This window comes from Amblyomma mixtum, chromosome 9, assembly GCF_055824585.1.
Source record: "Amblyomma mixtum isolate Tamu chromosome 9, ASM5582458v1, whole genome shotgun sequence".
Classification (NCBI taxonomy): domain Eukaryota; kingdom Metazoa; phylum Arthropoda; class Arachnida; order Ixodida; family Ixodidae; genus Amblyomma; species Amblyomma mixtum.
Window position 1 is genome coordinate 24443744 of NC_143020.1, and position 15598 is coordinate 24459341.

Sequence of the window (15598 nt, forward strand, 5' to 3'; positions counted from 1 at the left end):
GAATAAGGAATGTAGCCCAAGTGAAATTTTTATTGGAGATGGAATTTTTATCAGCTATATTTAGACTTGCTATTTCATCACATATGTGAAGAGGTTAGACACTGAAACAAGCAAAAACGTACGACGTTCTCAAAACCATGAGCTATGAATAATAAGGTTATCCGGCTGTGGGTTAAGTTTCTCGGTTAGACAAAGGCTTTATTTTTGCATTTGTGAAGATAGGATATTCCAGTTGCCACCGTGGTGGCTCAGTGGTTATGTTCCTTGGCTTCTGACCCAAAGACGTGGGTTAGATCGAGGAAGCTGGTGGTCGCAAGTCGATGGAGGTGAAATTCTAAAGGCCCGTGTACTCTGCGATGTCAGTGCCGTTAAAGAACCACAGGTGGTGTAAATTACCGGTCCCTCATAGCTTGAGTCGCTTTGGGATGCTGAACCCGATAAAATTGTAACCCGATATTTTTCTACATGCTCTGACATTTGCAGCTCCTCATGTCCTGGAAGCTGCTTCAGAAAGACGACTGCTGCCTGACACACTAATGCTTCTGACTATACAGAACTAGGCTAAACAACTCCAGGTAGTCTAAATTAATACATAGCCCTCCACGACGGCGGCTATCAAAGCTGTTGTGTCGCTTCGGGACGTTAAACATCAAGTATAGATACCAAGACCAATTTACATGCGTTCAAACAACTTTGCTTTTATTAAATAGAATATCTTTCTTGTTTTTACGAAACAGGGAGAGCATTTTCAACACCTTGAATTGATTACAATATTCTCTTCATCAAGACGCAGACTTAAATGCGTGCCGCCTTGAATCTAAGATCACCATTCTACAGGAATCAAAAAACAGGGACTTCATTGTGGATTCTTTGATTTTGTTTTGCGCTCGAATGAAACCTAGTATGTGATGTGCTGCTCGCCAGACGAAAACGCAGCAATCACTCTATTAAGTTCGGTAGTACCTTGGCGTGAAAATACAAGCTGACAGCACTAAAACCATGCACTATCTGAAACCTAGCGCAGAACAGGGCTGCAATGCTTCTTTGAAAAAAAAAAAAGATTAATTTCCACCTTCGGAACGCATGCAGGCAGTTTACATGCAGTTGGCAGTTGCAGTGCGAAAGAGGTGTGACCTGAGTCATGTAGGAAGCCTTGTCATAATTTGCTGCCGTTGGCCTCTTGGTCCACGTTTCTCTGCGGATTCCAAAGTAAGCATCCATGATCCAGTCAGCATATCGCATACCTGGAACACAAACATGTGTTTAAGTGTCATGGAAAAATATGTTGGCAAGCATGAATCTTCTCCTAACTTACGCCCCCTGCGAATTTCTCAAAGTAAGCTTTGGCACCATTCCTTCCCATAGAGGGCATCTCTCTTCACTTCTCTTGTACCTCCTAGTGTGCTGTTTCATTACCGTCATATTTACCTTGCCTTTCGCAATAGCAGTCTGCTGTGGCAACACAGTCAGGGCAACACATTCATTCCGGCGGTAGTGTGGTCAGGTGACAGCAGGAACACGACTGTAATGTTGTGTACGTAAATAGTATGTGAGGGTGTGCGTTCACGCACAAAACAAGCTGACAGTGAATGTACAACTCAAACACGCGTAATATTTCGCACTATCCTGCTACCTTTCGCCCACGTTCAAAATATATGCCATATTTTAAGCTCTATTTCATCATCATCATCATCACCAGCCTGACTACGCCCACTGCAGAGCAAAGGCCTCTCCCATGTCTCTCCAATTAACCCTGTCCTTCGCCAGCCGCGGCCACCATATTCCCGCTAATTTCTTAATGTCATCCGCCCACCTAATTTTCTGCCGCCCCTTGCTACGCTTGCCTTCTCTTGGAATCCACTCCGTTACCCTTAAGGACCAGCGGTTATCTTGCCTTCGCATTATACATGCCCTGCCCAAGCCCACTTATTCCTCTTTATTTCAACTAGGATGTCATTAACCCGCGTTTGTTCCCTCACCCACTCTGCCCGCTTCCGATCTCTTAACGTTACACCTATCATTTTTCTTTCCATAGCTCGCTGCGTTGTTTTTAAATTAAGCTGAACCCTCTTTGTTAGCCTCCACGTTTCTGCCCCATAGGCGAGTACCGGTAAGGTACACCTGTTGTATACTTTTCTCTTGACGAGTATTGGTAAACTGCCATTCATGATCTGAGATAACCTGCCATATGCGCTCCACCCCATTATTATTCTTCTAGTTATTTCCCTCTCATGATCCGGATCAAATGTGCTATCCGACTTTTTCTCATTGTGCTGAATATGCTTTGTTTGTCTGCATGTGCGAGAGAACACGGAAATAACACGGCACAAGGACTATTACTATAACGATTCTTCTGTATTTTTACTAGTTAAAATATATGTGGCCCAAAACCTGGCGGCTAACATGGCACCAAGGTTTTGTCAGTCCATGGTGACAGGGGCATCCAGAGAACCACATAAGGAAGTGAAACAGGAGCGTCCAAAAAATGTAGACACGATTCGCGAAGGCCAATCTGTTCCCCTAAAAAGGTTGAGAAGTTAGCTTTCCGGCTGCAAGCTTTCCTAAGAAATGCAACATAGCATTTTGCCCAGAAATTATATATGTCACTCAAATCCTGCGTGCTCTTGGCGACGCGGATATTGTAGTTCATGTTAGAAGCAACTAGTAAAAGCTTAAATGAAAGTGTCAGTGATGATGAAAAAAGAAGGTATGCATTTTTTATATGAGCGGCAGACAAAATGACGTGAATTTTAGTTCGCAACAAGAGGACATATTTGCTGTTCTTTAGATAGGCTAACCGGCCACGGCCTATAGACTGTCTCCAGTGTTTTGTTTTCTTTAAACTGCCTTGAAATGCTTTGAATAGATTGTGCAGTTCGTGCCAGTGCTTAAGCTGGTTTATCATATGTGTAAAACGATCTGTTATTGTCGCATTTACACAGATTAAGGGCGCACAATTACGTTATCTGGTAATCACAGAGGCTGAAATACCTACATGGGAAAAATATTTCGAAAAATCGACCTTAACCGCTCAGAAACGTATATATAGATGTGTATTTTTCGGTCACTGAAATACGTAGCGGAACTATTTTCGGCGTTTATCGAGTATTGTTGCAATGCTGATACTGCGCTACCAGCGTTTGTTTTTTTCTCTTTTAACTCCACGTGCACCGCTCTTGATATTTTTTTTGTTGTTGACGAGGGCAGAGGTTTGGCGCCTCGAGTGCCCCATACATGTACTCTACACCCCGAGAGGCACACCTGAAGCGCAACAAAAGGTATATATATCTTTTTATAAACTCTACATAGAACGGAGTAAAGAGGGGTAACTTTTCCTCTACCACACACTCCTCTTTAAAAGGCTATGTGCTGAGTACAAAGTACTCCCTTTTCAGTCCCAAATAGGTGTATTCGTGTTCACAGCGTACACACACCAAAGGCAGTGAGTTGCGTGTGCGCCCTTTCCGTTAGTTCTTTCAGCCTCTTGTGCTAAAACCCATGCGCGACGTCTAGCTCTATTACTAATAGGGGCACAACCAACAGTAGAATGCGTACCATTGGCGTTACGTTGTCGATGCGCCATAAAACGGGAGAAGGGGTACGTCACCATCGAAGCGGGCATCACACGCTCCATGGAGTCTCGAGCAGGGTACGAGAACAATCCGAATTCAGACATGAAACGAGGTTTCGGAAAGGCATCTGGATCCCAAAAGTTGCTCCAGTAGTGGTAAAAATGCACTGAAAGTGAGACAAGCGAAACATTGTTGTGAAATCAGAGCACAGCGTGAAAATGAACTAGCCACAACAACAGGCACCGCTGTAACGTCAGTGATTTGAAGAGACATATTTAAGTCTTCCTGGCTGTCCGTTAACGAAATGAACGGACCAACTTCATTGGCACGGCGAAAGAGGGATAAAGGGGGTGTCGTCTGTCTGTTTCTCTCTGTTTTTTTAATGAAGTGATTTTTTATTACGAGTGCGATCCAACTGGCTGAGATTCCTACACGTGAGAAGTATCTATCAGAGCCTAGTGGTCGTAAAAGTGAAGCCAAGTATTAATCAGTAAAAACCGCTAGAATTCAGAAATAACGATGGAGATCATATTTCCGGCATATTTTGGAGATCTGTGTTAAAGCAACTTGCGCGCAAGGATCTTATTGCACATTACGATCAGTACAATAACAAACATGACAACAAACACTAATGTTAGCTGGAAAGTTGCGGTTATAAGTTCCGAATACTCCGGTGAAGTATGCTATCAAGAATTTTCTATCCAAAGTATTAAATGTATCATTTACTGCTTGCGCTGCCGGCCGGATATAAGGAGAGAGTAAGAAAGTAGAAACAGTCATGAAAAGGTAGGAACTGGAGCTGTTGCATCCTTTCATTACTATCGTTTTTCCTGACAGTATACGCAAATCATGTGGATAACACAAAAATATTCTCCCGGAGCAGAGATTTTCCGCTTGGTATTTTTCCGTTTTCAGCAGACCGTATTCACGCGATTTTGGCGTTGTTTTCTGAGATCACACTAAGCTGTGCACTCCTTAACTGCCTCGCTAGCAATGCCATATTTGTCGTGTTCGTCGACCAAGCGACGCCAGGCCGCTCCAACAGCCCTTGCCTCCTCCGCGCATACTCGCCGCCCGCTTCGAAGAAACAAGCGCGGGCCGGCCGCTCCAACAAAAGCTAGCACCCACAAAAGCTAGCAGGCGTCTCCCCCGACGACATCTGATCCCCACAGCCCCGTCGACTGACGCATTCCCCATTCCCTTACCGTGACCGTCTGCATTCCCACAGCAGCGGAAGTGCGTTCTTGTACACTCGCCCTCTCTCTCTCTCCCTCTAAAGCAATAAACCTCCAGTTTCCAGCCAGCAACTGTGTTGAGAGGTCCCTCGCATGCGGGGCTCCGACGCCCCGAACTATCACAACCATTAACAATATTGATCACCAGGATCAGCAGATGGGTTATCGACGTAAGGGGCCGCCCCGTAATAAGGTTCAATAATATCAATTAGTCGTTCAACATGGCAAAATAATGGGACGACGGTTTAGCAGAACATGATTCACCGTTCAGAATTTGTTTTACGGTTATTATTATTATTATTATAATATAATAATAATAATCTTTATTCAGTATAATCTGAACATACAAAAAAACGGAAGCGCCGAAGCCACAAGTGGGCTTGTGCGGCGACAACCGGCAGCCGCGGCAACCTTCGCGCTACATCAGAGCTCCATCAGATTAAAATGAAAATTAAAAGACGTAAATGCCGCCGCGGTGGCTGAGTGGTTATGGTGCTCGGCTACTGACCCAAAAGACGCGGGTTCGATCCCGGCCGCGGCGGCTAGAATTTCTTTGGAGGAGAAATTCTAGAGGCCCGTGTACTGTGCGATGTCAGTGCACGTTAAAGAACCCCAGGTGGTCGAAATTTCCGGAGCCCTTCACTACGGCGTCTCTCATGGCCTGAGTTGCTTTGGGACGTTAAACCCCATAAACCAAACCAAACCAAAAGACGTAAATGTGAAGAAGATAAAAATTTTGGCACAGAAAGAATGAAAAAGCACTGATAAGATTTTAGTACATGTTAAAGATTCTCTAACGCTTGAACAACAACACGCAGTTTTTTGCGGATGGTTAAAGAAAATAAATAATCCGGTAATTCTTCAAAGATAGCTGGCACATAATATTTTCTAGTTGCTTTGCCGTAGTGAGTGCGCACTCTTGGTTTATGATAGCGAGGAACATGTCTCAACGGTAACGGTTTCGTATTTATGTGTCTGTATGCGCTATTCCAAAAATAAGAAAATGACAACGATGGACGGTCTCCAATTACGCTGTACTAGTTACTTGCGATGCGACACAATTTTTAACTGAAATCACTCACTATCGCCGCTGGTTTCGGTGTTTGGATCAGCACTGATCCCACCAGCTTCGAGTGTCTTCCTGCCGGCGCTGGGGCTTGAAGGCAAGAACGGTCGGGTCCTGTCTTCCTCTTCGATGATAGTTTTCACAACACCGATGTAAAGCTTCAGGTATTCGGCGCGGCACAGATCACTGATTTGGCCTCTTTTGATACTTAAAAAAAACACAGATGAAAGCTAAAGTGAGGAAAACGGGACACAGAATTTTCCGCCATGTTGTCATCTTGTTAACTGCAAAGGCGTTACAGTGGATATGCGTATGGAATTGAGAATGTCTGAGGAGTATAAATGGAACGCATCATGTTAGGACAGTTTAAAGGCCGCAATTTTTAGCCAAAACCACCAAAGGCTTACCATCAGCTCACATTTGCATCCGTAACCGGCTACTGGTTTTCAATTAGATCAAAAGCCCGAGAAGCACTTCCCAATGCTCCTCGCTGGCTAAAACTATGGGTACTAGAATGTATAGGTTAAGGAATGTCTCTAGAAGCTGACTTCAAAACCGGGACAACTGGTTGATAACGGGAAAAGCGGAATTCAGTGTTTTTTTAAGCTTCGGTACCTTCAACCAATTTCCGGTTCCTGGGGTGAAGCAGCAGAAAACTTCGTGTAAAATTATAAATAAAGATAGCAAAGAGTTTCAGTGACTTCGCCCGCATGCATTGCTTGGACAAATAAGTTCATATCTTCTTGAAATTTACACGCGGCACACTAAACTACCTCCACCTTTGTCTAATATTTAATGGTCTTCATCCACTCACTTCAAACTGTGTAATGCACCTCGGAGCATGCAGGCTTTGAGATGAATTCTGAAATTTTCATCCAATTGCGCTTGTAGCGATATCAATGCCACTACTTTTGATCAAGTTACTAATGCGAAGCAAAGTGGACTGTTGGCAAAGCCCTTTAATGAACGACATTGCTATAAAATAGTAAATGATTGTACATTTCTTACTCATCATCTATTGACTATGATGTACGAGTTTGAGACAAAATGTTCATTACTTTTCTTATATGACTAGTTTTCACATGGCAGGCATGTACACTAAAACGCTTTTTCAAGTTGCGTACAAGGAAAACAAGTGCTTGCTTTTTGCTAAAATAAACTATAGCTATATTTATGTTAGAAGTTTATCTCCATAGTCCAAGGTTCGACGGAACACCGTCTGGTCAGGGTGAAGCATTATTTATTCACAAATGAAAATTGTGTCACTGAGCAAGTAAAAAGATGAAAAATGACATTTCGGGTCATATACGGGGCCCTTGTTCACAAAATCAAAACGTCATTTTTCATCTTTTGACTTGGTCAGTGACCCAATTTTCATTTGTGAATAAATAAAAGTTAATCTCGTTTCTAAAACTGTTCTTACGTGATGTGGCGTCTGAATACAGAAGCTCTTGATTCGGGAAATTTTCACTGTGAAAAACTAGAGGTGTGGTGCACGCCCCTGCAAGAGCTTCGTACTCTGAAAGTGTCACGCGCTGACCCCTGACCACGTGACCGCGCCCTGATCGCCTCAGTAGCTGATGATAGGGCGTTCCAGCCACACCGCCTGGCATCTTAGCGCAAAAGTGTTCCTTCCAAGAGGGGCGTGCATTAGACGAACAACCCCATTCGCCGCAACTGAACAGCGTGAGTCAATGCTTGATTTACCACTGAGTGTCATTTATGAAGGTATGTAAGCCGGTTCACGACAGCGTTGAGTAGGGCATCCGCGCGGTGGTTAATGCTACGCGTCGAAAAGAATCGACGGACACCAAGTGAGAGCATAGGCACCGTCAAATGTGCTCATTAGCGTTTCTGAGAACTAGGTCAGTGGAACAGGCCGTCTGTTCCTTGCTGGCGAGAGAAATGAAGAAAACAGGGTCTTTCTATACATGTGAGCTTCCTTTTACTGGAATGAGCTTAGCGGAGGTGAGAATTTGGAATGCGCCTTTTTCACAAGGCCACCTGCACACGCTCACCTCCAGCTCCACTGGTCGTAAAGAAAACCGCCAGCTCCCATTGCGCATGCGCAGTTCAGGTCAGTGAGAGGGGCATGCGGCAAATGGCGGCTGCTGTCAAGCGTACTCTCCACTTTCCACATCATAACCACATAGTTGACGGGCTCACTATTCCCGCCCCGCATATCCCACACGATCAAGAAATAGCTATAGTACTGGCTGCAGCGAGCTCAAAATCTGAACACCTTGCCACGGAGTCGTATGAGGCGTGTCGAAGCATAGCACAGGGCTACGCACACTATCTGGTCACCGCAATTTACCAAAGCTGCTTCCCAGAAACCGACCCGCCACATAAACAAGGGTTGTGGGCACCGGCACATCAGGGGGTTGTAGGGAATGAAGCGGCAGATGATGCAGCCCGAGCGCTTACAATCCGGGACGTTCCCACACCCCATACAGGCCAACCACCTGAACCCACACCCATGGACTTTAAGGAAATTCTTACAAATCACCGCTTAGAACATCAACGTTGCCAGCCCCTGTGCAAGGGTCTCAGCAAGACCGAAGAAAGAATTCTGCTTCGCCTTTTCACCAACACCTACCTCAATCTTGGAACGCTAAAAATTTTCGATCCAAACATAGATGGTAACTGCCCGCTCTGCGTAACACAACAGGCTGACACCTATCATATGTTATCTGCCTGTAACTCCATCCCCAAAATTATCCCTCCCCCTAACATCAGAAGGAAGGAGTTCAAGGCTGCCCTAATCAAGTGTGCTGACCTCGCGGCCGAACATGGCATACTCAGCCGGGCTGAAGCCGCAGCCGCAGCTAGTGGTATGCCGGACTAGGCAGTCAACTACGCCTTCTATCAACCTACTTTTCTTTTCTTGTAATGAAGTTTTTCTGATTGACTGACTTCCCACGCCCAGCCGGCTCCTAGTGCAGCCACATGGTGCCTTTTGTCTCCCACGTACTTTGGTTTCAACCAGTAGCAGGCGAATTTTCGCTACTCCCCAGAGGGCGTCACACCTTGTGAAAAAGGCAGATTGGGGGTATCTGTCGCTGATGCAGTCGTCTTCCTCGCTTGGCGCGGTTGCTATGACGCGCCTTTTTTATTTCATGTTTTCGCACCCATTTCTTATAAATGTTTGCTCGCAAATGTTTGTTTACAGTGTTTGCTCGCGGCATTGATTTTGTCACAGCGTAGAGAGAAAAGTATTTTATCCACGGCGGGGTAAAGCACTTCACAGCATTTCTACCAACTATTAAAAATACCCCAAAGGACGCTGAACTTCGTGATGTGGGTAACTAAGCGGGATATTTTTAGCATCGCGAGTGTAAAGTCCTCCTAAGCATTTAAAGGACATAAAGAGAAGTCTACTGGGTTTCAGTAAAGAAACGAAAGCGAGCAAAGAGAAAGCATCATGCAATCCGTGTGCTGAATCTAAGTCTTATTCACCGGCTTATTCAACGGCGCTGTTTAATAAGGGTAGTCTTTGATTATTTGACAACACGATAACTTTTCGACAAACCAGCGAAGTCATTCAACCCTGTTTGCAATTTTTCATTTCTTTAGAGTTGTGGGTCTATTCGGGAAAAAAAATCCATAAATTTTTGCTTATTATAAGGACACTATATATACCGATACAGCTATAATGCTGTGTGTCGCTACATGGATAGGTGCAATTAGGGGAATAGTTATTCCCATATTTAAAATCTCGCTCCACCCTGTAGATCGGCCCTGAAAGCACCTATGACAAAATACTATTCAAGCTTGCTGCTCATAAACTGCCAGAGCATTAAAAATAAAATTGATGAATTCTGTCTTCTCGTTCAATCTACAAATCCATCAATTGTTCTTGGCACTGAGTCATGGCTCGATTCGTCTGTCTTGAATTCTGAGGATTTCCCTTACGGATATCAGTGTTTTGGTCGCGATCATTGCACAAGAGGCGGGGGTGTGTTTATTCTCGTTGCTTCGGGAATACCATGTGTAATGTTAGACTCTTCTACTGTTACAGAGTCTCTGTTTTGTAAATTCAGATTATCGAGTGGAAAAAGCCTGAAAATTGGGGTATTCTACCGCCCACCTGGTTCATCGCGAGCAGAATTTGAGCACCTATCAAGTATTCTCGATACTGTTGAAGGTGATCCTATCTTGTTGGGCGGTGACTTCAACCTCCCTGGCATAGATTGGTCAGCCAGTTCCCCGAGAGACAGTGCTCAAGGTTCCTTGTACACGACATTTTTCGATTTAATGGATTCATTCAGGTTACATCAGTAAATTCATGATGCGTCTCGCAATGATGGCTCTGGGAATATTCTTGATCTATTGCTGTGTAATACCCCGAACGTTATAACAGATGTTAGAGTACTGCCGGGAATAAGTGATCACAATATAGTGATAGCCGACATTTCAATTGGAAATGTGTCAGTCGCAAAGAAGCTCGCGCGAAAGGTCTATGTATTTAGTAAGGGAAATTATGATAGCATTAATATTGAGTTAGAATCATATTTTTTGGTTTTCAATACTTTGGCTCATGAACTTAGTACTGAGCAGTTATGGACCATTCTAAAAGAAAAACTCTTACAGCTACAAGACATGTTCATCCCCACGCAAACTATATCTCCTAGAAGAGCTAAAAACAAACCATGGTTCAACAGCCAGTTACGCGCTCTCACGAAAAGAATAAAGCGAGTTTATCTGAAACTTAGAAAAAGGCGTTGCCCTGGGAATCAAGCTGAACTAAAAAGGTTGAAATTTGAGTTTAAATCGCTAGAAGGAACAGCGAAACTTTCTTATTTTTCTTCACTTGGAGACAGGCTGGTACAGGATTCGAAGCAATTCTGGAAACATGTTCGCAGTCGCGGCAAAGATGACTGCTCGGTACCAACGATAAAAAGTGGTGATACGCTCATTGAAGACGACGCATGTAAGGCTGACACCTTTAGTAAATATTTCTTGTCGGTATTTACTTCATCCCACTCGCGAGCTTTACAGATTCCAGCAAGTGCTGATCTAATGCCACAAGTTATCTTTAGTACAGAAGGAATTCGCAAGTTATTGCGCAATGTGAACCCGTCGGTTGCAAGCGGCCCAGATGATTTACCAGCAGCAGTTATAAAAAATTGCGCTGATACGTTGTCATTGTATTTTACTCGATTATTTGAAAAGAGTTTGCAAGAAGGCACTTTGCCAAAAGACTGGAAATTGGCTCGCGTTGTGTCCATCCATAAAAGTGGACCGAGAAATTTGCTAGAAAACTATAGTCCAGTGTCTCTAACAAGTATAGCTTGCAAGACAATGGAGCATGTAATTTACAGTTCTATCATGTCGCACCTCGTTAAACATAATTTACTTAACCCTGCTCAGCACGGATTTCGCCAAGGTTTGTCTTGTTCTACACCGTTGGTTGAGTTTACTTATGATATCGCAGTTGCTATTGATAAACAGAAAGTTATTGATTGCATTTTTTTGGACTTCCAGAAGGCAGTTGATGATGTTGTGCATGATCTCCTTGTTTCTAAACTACGCAGCTACAATTTGAATGAAAGAGTCATTGTATGGATCTCTGAATACTTATCCCTACGGCAGCAGTGTGTAGTTGTTGGTGGTCGCTCCTCGAACTATGGTTCTGTCACTTCAGGCGTCCCCCAGGGCTCTGTTCTGGGGCCACTTCTTTTTTTGTTGTATATAAATGATATTAATGCTGATGTTACTTCTTCGTTCAGAATGTTCGCAGACGACTGCGTGATTTATAGAATTATAGATAGTTCACTTGATGTGCAAAGCCTGCAAGACGATTTAGATAAGATAGCCATGTGGTGTAATAATTGGGACATGACTTTGAATACTAAAAAGTGTGTACACGTCACCTTTTCGAGGAAGCGCTCCTACCCTGCTTATATCTACACTATAAACCATGCGGCCTTGAAAAAAGAACAGAATTTTAAATACTTAGGCGTTTAACTTACTGCTGACCTGAGGTGGTCAAAGCATGTTAATTACGTCTTAAAGAAAGCTGCTGGTATATTAGGTTTGTTAAGAAGAAATTTCAGCCACCTTCCACAGCATCTGAAAGAACAGCTATATTTTACTCGCGTCCGCACAGTACTCGAATATGCATCAGTGTGCTGGGACCCGCACACACAAGAACTTATTGACAAATTGGAAAAAATTCAAAATAGGGCAGTCCGCTTTGTACTTGGAAACTATTCCAGGACACTCAGTATCTCGGAAAGCAAAAGGAATCTTCAGTGGCCAGAACTTAAAATTCGAAGAAGAAATCTGAGGTTAAAATTTTTTCATAACATTTTCTATTCCAAGACTGGCATAGACGGATTAAAATATTTGAAGCCGTCTTTCTATGTCTCGAAGAGAAGGGACAACAATTTAAAGCTTCATTAATTTCCTTTTAAAGCTGGCGTACTCCGTTATTCGTTTTTTCTGCGAACAGTTCGCGAATGGAATGCTTTGCCGCCACATATTGTTAATGTTCTACCCAATGATGCCTTTTTTCACGCGTTAAGTGCATGATTTTTTGTTTTTTGAATGTGAAAGTGCCCCCCTGCTGTAATGCTGAAAGGCGATGCAGGTACCAAATAAAAAAAAAAGCTGTAAAAATTTACTGCATTTACTTTTTATTTCTGGGTTGCCCTAGGAAAGCATCCGATTGCGTGAAGAGCTTCTGTGAAGCAAATGAAGCATTTAGGCGAGGCTAGATTGCAGGCCCCTGAAATTTTTCCGAAATCATTAAACAAAAACCATACCACTCCCGTGAGGCAACGAAAGCTTCGTTTTCGTTGTTCCCGACCCAGATGACGATAGAGGGGTGACGTTGCAGGCGCCGAATCTGAAAGAGGCAAGAGTGTAGCCTCTAAATATTTTTATTTACTGTGCTGAGAAGATTGATACACATATACGAAGTATGTGTGTATCATACTCTGTAATGCGAAAGCCCTGAGGGTAAAATAAATGAAATGAAATGAAATGGATAGTGCGCGCTAAAAGTTCCGTGCTTTACATTGTGAATCCGAAAGTAAGCTACTTAAGAACAAGTCGTAGCGCATGTAACCTTATCAAGAGCTTAACATGCGCGGCTCTTCCGTACGCATAGAGACAGTGTTTCCAACATGGCGAGAAAGACAGATTACTTTTTTTTTTTTGAGCGCAACCCTCAGCCTTCGTAGTCCGCTTGACGAGTGCTATAGGAACAAGTTTTATAAGTTAGTCCACTCACTTCACAATGAATTCAGCTTGCATTACATTTTTCAGTACCGTCTACTAACCATAAATTGGGCACTAGGCTTCCTCTTAGGGCCATGTCGCTCATAAAAAGCAGCTGACCGAAAAGCTCGCTATTTATTTATTTCGTTTGACGAGTGTGCTCTGAAAGGTGCGTACTCTGAAAGGTGCAGTGAAGAGGAATCTGAACTCGTCTTTTTGCCGCGGGAACTCGATCTACACATTCCGAGCAATCTTAGAAACTGCGACTTATTGTCCTGTGTGGCCGATTTCCCTAATTAAATCAAATTAACGTCCGGCGCCCGCCTTTGTTTTTTGAATTCTCCCCGTACGATGGGCGGAGTCGACCAACGCATGGAGTGCCTTTCAGCCAGCCCCGTGGAGGCTTTGCTTTCGCTTTACTTTGTTTTTTAGGTTTCTGTGAATAAACAGTTTCATTTCCAGATAATATAGCCGCAAAATAAGCCCGCAGCAAAAAAAAATACGCGCGGACTGTTTGCTACTACGGATTACTACGTACTACTCCGCCGACGGCAGAGCGGCAAGCCGCCACGGGACCGGGTGAAAGGCAATCCACGGGTTGGTCGACTCCGCCCACCGTACGGGGAGAATTAAAAAAAAAAAGGCGGGAACCGGACGTTAATTTGATTTAATTAGGGAAGTCGACCACACAGGGTAATAAGTCGAAGTTTCTTAGAATGCTCGGAAAGTGTAGACTGAGTTCCCGCGGCAAAAAGACGAGTTCAGATTCCTCTTCACTGCACCTTTGAGAGAAGCCTCGACTTATTTACAAAACTGATTACCTCTATAAGAACCACATGGGTAAAACACATTTGGGCGAGTTGGTAAGTATTCACGGTGGGTGCACAGCGCAACAAATGCGGGCCAAAGAGAAGGTTAGCGCTGACTTACACCTCAGTTAATTGAAGAATGTAATGGAATTATAAACAGTGAGCGCTAACCATCAAACTGAAAAAAAAACGGCAAAAAAGGTAAATCACCTGTAATTTGGTTTCGTTTGGTTTATGGGGTTTAATATCCCAAAGTTACTCAGGCTATGAGAGACGCTGTAGTGAAAGGCTCCGGATATTTTGATCACGTGGGGTTCTTCAACGTGCACTGACATCGCACAGTACATCTATGCGACGTACGAGGCAAGCTATCCAATTTTCTTGCTATTTAATGCCACGAAGGACTGCTGATGCATTTTTCTTCAAGAATATGGATGTGATAGCTTCCATGATTTCGCTCGCCACCTTGTTTTTATGGCGGAACAATAAACCCTGTTATAGTCAGCGCTTGTCTTGTCTCTTTCTCCCGCGTTTGTTGAGCTGTTCACCCACCATGAACCAGATGGCGACACTGGCTAAAGATATCGCTGCTTCTGAGTTTGCGTACTGTAGGGAGCAGTAGCGGTGAATTTCTCGCTTAAGCCTAGAAGCTTAGAATCCTATAGAATCTCAGTACTCTCTGCCTGCCGCGTCTGCAGTCGAGACAACCTATAGACTAATCAATCGGGCGATGAAGATATCGTATTGTCCCCTGTCCAGACCGTCGCAAACCTGTTAAACCACGGCCTATACCGTGCTAGCTCCATGTACACATAAAAGTCGAGCGCGCAATATCGCAACGCCATGGGAGCTCAAATTGCAATGACCGAAAAGTTTACTCTGTGCAGGCATGTCAGTTCGTTTTCGTTTTATTGCATCGCACTCCTGCACATCGAACTGCCGAATGGCGCAGGTGCAGTAAAAAAAAAAAAATTGGCAGAGGCTTAGCTTGGTTAATCACGGTAAGTTGCGAAAGCAATAGCCCTGGCTGCGCCTGGTTTGGCTGGTGGTGTGCCTTGGTGGTGCTCTTAGTAAAGCTTATGCTTATCAATGTTTTGCTCATCGAGAGTATCGAAACAGAGTCTTCAGCATTGAGAGAATCATTCAAAGTTGTTGCCGAACTCATAGATGCTCCCGAGTCTCGAGATGTTGACCGCATTCGTCTGGCTGCTTCGTGTGCACGTCGTTTACCTACACGTTTTTCCCGTTCTTCATCCGTTTCTTGAGCACGTCGTTGTTTCCTAGTTGCGGCAAATCGTTGCAGCTTCGCCTAGTACGTGTCGGTCGACATGACCTGGTTGAAACACCCATGCAGTGCGTGCTGTTAAGAGAGCACGAGAGAAGCGGCGTGGATCCGCTGGGACGACTGTGACGAGCCGAGCTGGGGCCCGTTTTCTCTCCGTCTACAGTCACGTCATCACAGCGAGCGCCTCCGCGCGGCAGCGGCGCGCAGCTGCTGCGCGGCGCGGCGTGCATCCGCTGGGACAGCAGCGACGAGCTGAGTTGGGCCCCAGGTTTCTCTCCGTTTGGCGTGACGTCACAACAGAGGTGAAGCTAAAGGTCAAACGTGGAACCTCTGGGACGACGCTGAAGGCTCAAAACCTAGCGCAGTATTGCTTTCGCAATAAAAACTAGAAAAGCGTCAACTTG

The 15598-nt window shown here is 44.3% G+C and overlaps 1 protein-coding gene across 1 annotated transcript in view; it reads right to left on the minus strand.

Moving 5' to 3' along the window:
- LOC149328533 (beta-mannosidase-like) overlaps nt 1-15598 on the minus strand; it is a 54554-nt gene that overhangs the window by 10483 nt on the left and 28473 nt on the right. Inside the window, exons 10-14 of the mRNA XM_089559013.1 lie at nt 12639-12726; nt 8433-8445; nt 5890-6059; nt 3556-3738; nt 1135-1244 (exon numbers count right to left, since the gene is read on the minus strand). Of these exons, the coding sequence (XP_089415139.1) occupies nt 1135-1244; nt 3556-3738; nt 5890-6059; nt 8433-8445; nt 12639-12726 (564 nt within the window). The remainder of the gene's footprint in view (nt 1-1134; nt 1245-3555; nt 3739-5889; nt 6060-8432; nt 8446-12638; nt 12727-15598) is intronic.